We start from the raw sequence: 8,813 nt of genomic DNA, 5'->3' as shown, positions 1-8,813 counted from the left end.
ATGGGTACGCCCAGTGAGTATACGTCAACTAACGTAAGGGTACGACTTGGACGTGGGGACAAAAGCGACATCGTTTAAGACTCAGTGTCTTCACTAGGAAAACGTTACCTATTTTTGTATCTTTTTGATTATTTCGGGGGAGGTCTCCTACTATATAAGGGAGACCTTCACATTGTAAAAAGGGGGATTCTGGAAGAATACAACTCTCTCATTTTCTCCTACTCTCTCTCTATCTCTATCTCTAACGAATACTTTCTCTTGAGTTCATATTATCATTTTACACTATTAGATCTACAACAACAACTTCATTCTTCATCTCTAGGTCTATTATATTTGATTACGATTTACCCTTTCCTACTTTTGATTGTTTTTAAGCTTGCAAAGTGTATCGATAACTTTTGAGCCAAACACTATGCATTACATAAGTTATAATCATATAGGTGAAACGTGATTAATTTTTTTAAAAAACTTTTGAGGCATATAATGCAGTCAATTCAACGCGTAAAACGTACAGAATATTCATTGTGTGCAAAAAAAGATTTTTTCAAGAAAATCAAAAGGCAAATGATTGTCTTAAACAAAATTATTTGCCTTCCCATTTGTATCAGTTCTTAATTTCGTATCACTGTTCAAATTACTACTACTTATATCAATCTACAGTACAAAAAAGACTGCATCAAAACACCTACATTTGATTTGTTAATATGAATTTTTTTAAAAGATACTTTTCATTCACCAATAAAACATTGATATAATAATTTTAAGATTTTTTGTTTTTTAAAAATCAATTTTTTCATAACATATTTTCGTCTACCAAATTGATCTGCTTTCCTCTCTTTTATTCCATATTTTTGTTCGGAACACTTCAGCAAATTAGGAGTAGCACAACAAAACAATCATCTGGCTCCACTGACTATCATGCTTTCAATAGCTAGACGAGTTCAAAGATCCCATCCTTGCCTCCAATTCATTGGGCTTCAACTCCGGTCTGCTCATGCCGACGGCGCTTCATCCTCACCGCGGCGGCGGCGCTCCAAGTTTTCGCCGTCAGCAATGTTGAAGAAAGTCGACGAGAAGTCGGAGTGGTGGGTGGTCGACGGCGAGATGCACGAAATTGGTGAAAATATACCTCCCAGAGAGCGATTCGTAATACCAAGAGAGAATATTCCCAATAAGCGCCGTAAGCAGCTTCGCGACCAGTTCATGCGCCGCACTCGCCTCGTTCTCAAAGAATCTGTTAGTTCCTCCATCAACTTCCCTCTACTTTTTGCTAGGGTTTAATTTGAGAATTGCTTCTCAGGAACATATCTGCTCTTTATGTTTTCTGCTAGTCCATTTTTAAGCTAACATGCTCCTCTAGAGTAACCCTAAAGTCAATGCTAACTTGAGCCTCCTAGATCATATCATGTTCTTGCACTTGCAGGGCCAATATATTAATTAAGAGAGTATCGTTACAGATTTTACTGCCCCACTATCGTAATGTCTCAAAGAAAGATTTTGTTTTCTTTTAAAGTACCTTTTCTTGGCTCATATTAAAATGAATAGTCTTGCTATGTCATGTCACAAACCCTCCTGTCATAGCATACTGATTTTCTTATGGGCACATACTATTCTGCTTCATCGGACTGCTGCGACTATCCTTTTTCCTTATTCTTTATTTTATGGACATTATTTGACTTAGATAATAGCCAGTGTCCCCTGAAAATTTGTCAGAAATTTCCTTGATGTCTGCGGGTCTTGTCCTTTTTTTCTTTTAAAATTTTGGGGTTACTTCTATTGTTCATTTTGATTTTGAAGAAGTTTGTTAATTGAAGGAGCATGAACCATGGTGCAAAAGATATATGGAATTGTATAACGAGATGAGAGAGAACTGGGAGAGGCTATATTGGGATGAGGGTTATTCTAAAAAGCTTGCTCAAGATCATGCAAACTTTGATTCTGCTGAGGATGATGATGAGGATTTCTCTCCATACAGGTTGGTTTATTTCCTCCTTTTTGCATTCCTTTATCCTATACACAATGTCAGTATTTGTTTTGACCGATAAAAAAAAATGTTAATATTAGTTTTGGGTGGACATTAACTGTTTCACGATGATGAGTAAATATTGTAAACACTACAATTTTCAGCTCTTTTTCCCTTCATAAATCTGTCATTTAATATAATTTAATGTTGTAAAGCAGTGTGGCATATGGAGCTGTTTTGCGTATCTAAATTGCTCTACATTTCTTTTTTCAGGAGAAGTAAACCTAATGCTGCCCACATGAAGGTAACTAGAAATATCCTCTACTGCATGTCAACACTATACAGCTTTTCTAATAGCTCGTCTTCCCATTTTGTGCCTTTCTGCTTTTCTGCCTACCTTGGAAAGATAAACATATGGTGCTCTTTTGACGGATTCCAGCTTGTTACAACTTGCTGCAAGCTTCGAGAGTTTAAGCCCCATTGATAGTGCTCCTAACAGAGATGTCCAAATATTTTGTTGAAGTTACAATCCGTGTTCTAAGTTCAGGCTAAACAGTAGATTTTTTGTAAATGACTGCTGATTTGGTTTTTTTCTTCTATCTATGTCCATTGAAATTGGAAATTCTTAACCAAACGATTGTTCTCGTATGTTGGGTCACCTATCACTGTTAGATGAAGATGCCCATGCGTTACGGCTGAAATTAGTGCTTCTTCTGCAAACACAAAGATGCATGCTCAACACACGTCTCTATACTGTTGAGAGGATGCTCATATTGATGACATGATTATATCTGTTTCTGTTAGAGGAGATGAACTGTACACAAGGGATCCTTCTAGATGGGAGCTACAGGTTTTCTAGTGTCTAGGTTTCTTGAAACATGAAAATGATTGTAAGGAAATTTACTTACAATAAATAGCCCAATTTTTGCTCATCGAGGTTGTTAAAAACTTGCAACTGCTCATGCTCCAGGCTTTTCCTACAGGCTACAGCCATGTAGGCTCCCAGTTGGGAACCACTATATATTTGTCCAGTCATTGCCAACTTAGTCTGCTGCCCAAAGTCGAGCACCACCTCCCTACCATCCGATACTTATACTTTTAATCAGTCACCACTGATAACCCCTCTTGTCCTCGTCATGTATGATATTAGCCCCTCCCTCTCTTGGTGACAGCTATCAGGATGAATAGGTTCCAAACCACTTTCTTTATACTAGCCACCGTCAGTGGGGCTCGGCTACATGAATCTTCTATACTCTTTTCGATTTATTTGGTCTATATTATGCCAATACTAAATAAAGTTCCCTAAATCTTATGCTTATCCTTAGACGGACTAGTTTAATCCTAACTAGTTAGTATCACATATATTCATCCTTTGCTTCCTTTGGGTATTTAAGTTTTTTAAGACAACTTCCCTCCATGTGCATTTAAATTTATTTCATCCCTTTCTTTTTTCAATCATCATATAGTCACGCTTATGAGTCGGTGCATCTGAAAGTCTACATAGGACACAATCAAACCATCTCAGGCTATTTTCTCTCACATGGGTGAACACCACTTTTTCCGCCGCATCAGCATTTAAGGGGGAATTAAATTCAGTTGGAACAAGAATAGGGGGGTAAGAGGCCGCCCATAAAGTTTGTGTGTAAATGACCTTTCTGTACTACTTTAGGGGGAAACTTTTGTATTTTCCCATTTTCCTATTCTCTTGAAGAGGGAATTTAGCTAGCTATATGAATTGTTTGTATTAGGCTCTACAATCTCATTTAATTTTACTCCACTTTCATTCTTCTTATATAGGCTAAATTCGTAATGCATATATCTTACTTCTACTTTTCTAAAATCCTTTTTCTCTAGAGTACTTCCACATAGTTCTAACTTGTGCTAGTTTCATCGAGCGTGCAACATGGATCCTCATCCTGCATATTATTGATTAGCTCATCTATAGTTAGGGTAAACAAGTCCAGACTCAAGGTAGATTTTTGGTGTTAAATAATAGTTATTGGGAACTCCTCTGTGTCTCATCTAGCTGTTCTTACACTTGTGACTGCTCATATGTGCCTATATTTTATAGCATTTATATATTTGATATTAATTCCTTTCTTCTCAAACACTCACCAAGTATACACACTAAATAAATACACACACACACACAGACAAATATCTCAGAGAAACACCTTTGAAATAATTCGTGGCACCCTGATTATGTTATAGATGTTGAAACGGCCCCTTTTCCATGCTTCAGAAATTGCCTATTCCTTGTTCCCTTATCATTGTACTTTTAGCTGATATCTCAGCGCAGCATGCTTAAGAGCTGAACAATTCTAGTATTTGGAACTTTTAAGTCATTGGAAATAATACTTTCGTGGATAATCACCATTCACATATTTATCTGGATTAAGTTCTCTTAAACATCCTTTCATTATGTCCAATTGCCACATGAAAAGCAGTTTATCGTTAAACAGTCGTGATCTGAAAGCTGACGTCGTATTATAAGTATTATTGTATGATATGAAGGTGGCTGAGCTCCTTATGCATTTATGTTTTGGCTTGTGTTTGTTTGTTTTCAGTTGATTCATTCCTTACATCAACCAGTGGAATAGCTAAAAAATGATCTTTCTTTCATTCAGATTTCCTAGACCTCATTCTTGTACACTAGCATGTTGTGTTTTTTATTTTGGAGTGATGTGTTTAGATTCTAAAATAGCTAAGTTGCTAGGTAATTTTTTTGAGCCGCATGGCTGCGCTCCTTTACTTTTTCTTCTCATTTTTCAATTTTCTTCATTTTTCGTGTTGTTTCTTTTTTCTTTTAAAAGTGTTAGCTCATACATAATTTTTGTTCCTTTGCTCGATATGTCTTTGACATGGCTGCCCAGGCAGCAACATGCCAAGGTTGGCTTGAGATTTCATATTTTAACTATGTTCATGTCCACTAGCTTATTGATTGCTCTTCCACTGCACTTTCATTTAATTGCAGGAACAAGGAGGTACGGGGAGAAATAGGCAAGATGATAACTGGGAAAAGGTTAGCCTAGTCCGTGATAAATTTGAGTATGACAGAGAGAGAAGAATGAGAGAAAAAGGTTAGTCCAACATTCTTCTCTGGATACACTATATTTGTTTTAACTTGTTTGCTTCTAAACTTTGGCCTACATGTCAAAGAAGTTGGAACATCTAACAGGAGAAAAGTTGAAAATATTCACTTAGTGAGAGAGCTCACATGGAGCATATCCTCTATTTGCATGTTCTTATATTCAGTTGATGAACTTAATCCTGCTATTGTACTATTTAGTTTTTCAGTGGGAACTTCGTAGACATCAATTCTGAATCTACCTGCTGGTAGGGAATACGAGTATTCCTTCTCTCTTCAATTTGGTTTCAATTATCTCCTGTTAGTACAAGTTGACAACAATATATATTTTTTAGGCTAGTTTGGTGGTTCCTTTCATTTGTTTTTTCTAACTTCTCACCCTCTTATTATTCTCATACCCTTTCTTCTTTTCACTACTTTTTAGAGGGGAATTTTTTTTGGACACATTCACTAACCACTCTCTCCTTGTATATTTAATTTCCTAATTTTTTACTCAAGTGGTGTGGCGCCCATTGTTCTGAGTATGTACCGATTAGCATCGGCTTCTTTTGTATCAACTCCCTGCTCTGCTTGAGTGATACAGGGGTTTGTTGGTTGTTTGCCATCTCTATTCATTACTGGCACTCTCTTCATTACATGGGGAGAAGCCTCCATGGTCTGGACAGATTTATGTATGAACAATAAGGGATCGTAACCAGTGAGTTATTTGATTTACTTCTTACTTTCTATGTTCTGATCTTTTATTTTCTGGTGGCCAATTTGCAGCATTTGCACCTATGAGTGAAGCAAACAACAATGGCATGGACTATTCAACTCCCAAGTACCAGGCCTTTGACACTCGGAGATACATCTCTGACAGCGAGAGTGACATTGACTGACTGAAAGACACACATTTCAGAAACTAGCATCAATGGTCTCCTTTGTTTGCGAATAATTTTCACATGGCAAAGATGATAACTCAACGTGGGAATGTCGAAAATGTACGATAAATTTCTTGGAGTCACCTGCATGAGCTCAATTCAGATATCCAGGAAGAAATGTGCTTAGTGCTCTTTGCAAATTTCGGAAGCAGACTTCTCCACTCTGTAACTTCTCTACTGCGCTACACTATCTATGGAAAGCTGAGATTTCTTAAAGCTGGTTTTTTTAAGAATGGTAGCTTGGGATTGTAAATATACCGTAACTCCAACCGAGCGATAATGGTTATGCTGCTGACACAATCTCTTTTTGAGTTTTGCAACACCCCTTTGAACTTACTAATAGTACTTCATGTTGGTAGTTGAATTCCGCGAAGCACAACAATATTACAAATAGAAGTACAATTAGCACGAAAGACTGATCAGGAAGGCATACCTTGCAGTTGTTGGGAACAGTAATTATATCTTTAAAGACTATAATCATTAATCAGGAAAGGCGGACCTGATACGCCCAGAGTGTAAGTTCAAAGGCCACTGGTGCCTCCTCTAGATGTCCCTCATTTATTTGTTTGTGCATGTGCAAGAATTCTAGAAGCTGTGTGTGAGAATGCACGGGAGAAAATATTATTGATTAATATTGACTTGTGTTTAACACGATACAATGAGCCCTATATACACACATAACATATCCTACTCCTAATACATATTGGATTAGGGTTATTTACTCCTAATTACATGACTATTCTAACACTCCCCCTCAAGCTGGTGCATATAAATCATATGTACCGAGCTTGTTACATATGTAGTTAATACGAGGACCAGTGAGGGACTTGGTGAAAATATCTGCAAGCTGATCATTCGACTTCACAAACTTTGTAGCAATATCTCTCGAGAGTATCTTTTCTCTAACAAAGTGACAGTCAATCTCAATGTGTTTAGTTCTCTCATGGAACACTGGATTTGACGCAATATGAAGAGCAGCTTGATTATCACACACAAGTCCCATCTGACTAATCTCACCAAATTTCAACTCCTTGAGCAATTGTTTGATCCAAATTAGCTCACACGTCGCCATAGCCATCACTCGATATTCTGCTTCTGCACTAGACCGAGCAACCACATTCTGTTTCTTGCTCTTCCAGGACACCAAATTTCCTCCTACTAAGACACAATATCCAGACGTAGAACGTCTATCAGAAGGTGATCCTGCCCAATCAGCATCTGAGTATCCAACGATCTGCTCATGGCCTCGATCCTCAAACAATAAACCTTTGCCTGGAGCTGATTTTATATACCGAAGAATGCGAACAACTGCATCCCAATGACTATCACACGGAGAATCCATAAACTGACTCACAACACTCACAGAAAAGGAAATGTCAGGTCTTGTCACTGTAAGGTAATTTAATTTACCAACCAACCGTCTATATCGTGTAGGATCGCTAAGAGGCTCCCCCTGTCTTGGCAGAAGTTTAGAATTCGGATCCATCGGGGTGTCAACAGGTCTACAACCTGTCATTCCTGTCTCCTCAAGAATATCTAAGGCATACTTTCGTTGTGAGATCACAATACCTGAGCTAGACTGAGCGACCTCAATACCCAGAAAATACTTTAGTTTGCCCAGATCCTTAGTCTGAAAGTGTTGAAAGAGATGTTGCTTCAATTTAGTAATACCATCCTGGTCATTGCCGGTAATAACAATGTCGTCAACATAGACCACCAGATAAATACAGAGACTCGAAGCAGAATGCCGATAGAATACAGAGTGATCAGCTTCACTCCGAATCATGCCAAATTCCTGGATAACTGTGCTGAACTTACCAAACCAGGCTCGAGGAGACTGCTTTAGACCTATAAAGTGACCGACGCAAGCGACATACAAGGCCACGAGACTCCCCCTGAGCAACAAACCCAGGTGGTTGCTCCATATAAACTTCATCCTCAAGGTCACCGTGTAAAAAAGCATTCTTAATGTCCAGCTGATAGAGGGGCCAATGGCGAACAACAACCATGGATAGAAAAAGGCGGACCGATGCTATGGGAGAGAAGGTATCACTGTAATCGAGCCCAAATATCTGAGTATATCCCTTGGCAACAAGACGAGCCTTAAGACGATCAACCTTACCATCCGGACCAACCTTGACTGCATACACCCAACGACAACCAACAGTAGATTTACCTGAAGGAAGAGGGACGAGCTCCCAAGTACCACTCGTATGTAAAGCAGACAGCTCGTCAATCATAGCCTGTCGCCATCCTGGATGAGACAATGCTTCACCTGTAGACATAGGGATGGAAACAGAGAACAAAGAAGATAGAAAAGCATAATAGGGTGATGATAAACGATGATAACTCAAACCGACATAATGGGGATTAGGATTAAGGGTGGTCCGTATACCTTTCCGAAGTGCAATCGGTGTACTAGGAAGAGACAAGTCCGCAGTAGGAGCAGGGTCAGGTGCAGGACGTGAATCAGCTGGGCCTGATGCTGGGTGCGGACGACGATGATATGTCAAAAGTGGTGTTCCTGTGGCAGGGAGTCTAGGAGTGGCCACACTAGACTCCTCAACGGTTGGAATGGGTAAGACTTCTGTAGCGGAAGGTGAAGGAGGAGCTATAGTAGACTCGGGTAAGACTCCTGTGGCGGAAGGTGAAAGAGGAGCTATAGTAGACGCCTTAAAGGTCGGTATAGGTAAGACCTCAGATATATCAAGGTGGTCAGAATGGTCAGAAGAGGTAAAGAAAGGTTTAGACTCAAAAAATGTGACGTCAGAGGACATAAAGTACCTACAAAGATCAGGCGAGTAACAACGATATCCCTTCTGAACACGAGAATAACCAAGGA

The 8,813-nt window shown here is 38.9% G+C and overlaps 1 protein-coding gene across 1 annotated transcript; it reads left to right on the top strand.

The window, feature by feature from the left end:
- LOC109205107 lies at nucleotides 743-6,335 on the top strand. Its single transcript, XM_019367787.1, has 5 exons — nucleotides 743-1,236; nucleotides 1,815-1,975; nucleotides 2,237-2,267; nucleotides 4,938-5,043; nucleotides 5,817-6,335. The coding sequence occupies exons 1-5, from the start codon at nucleotides 919-921 to the stop codon at nucleotides 5,927-5,929; spliced, it is 729 nt and encodes a 242-aa protein (XP_019223332.1). The 5' UTR covers nucleotides 743-918; the 3' UTR covers nucleotides 5,930-6,335.

This window comes from Nicotiana attenuata, chromosome 2 (assembly GCF_001879085.1).
Source record: "Nicotiana attenuata strain UT chromosome 2, NIATTr2, whole genome shotgun sequence".
Classification (NCBI taxonomy): domain Eukaryota; kingdom Viridiplantae; phylum Streptophyta; class Magnoliopsida; order Solanales; family Solanaceae; genus Nicotiana; species Nicotiana attenuata.
Note: the sequence above shows the minus strand (reverse complement) of the source record. Positions and strands in the feature narration are given on the sequence as shown.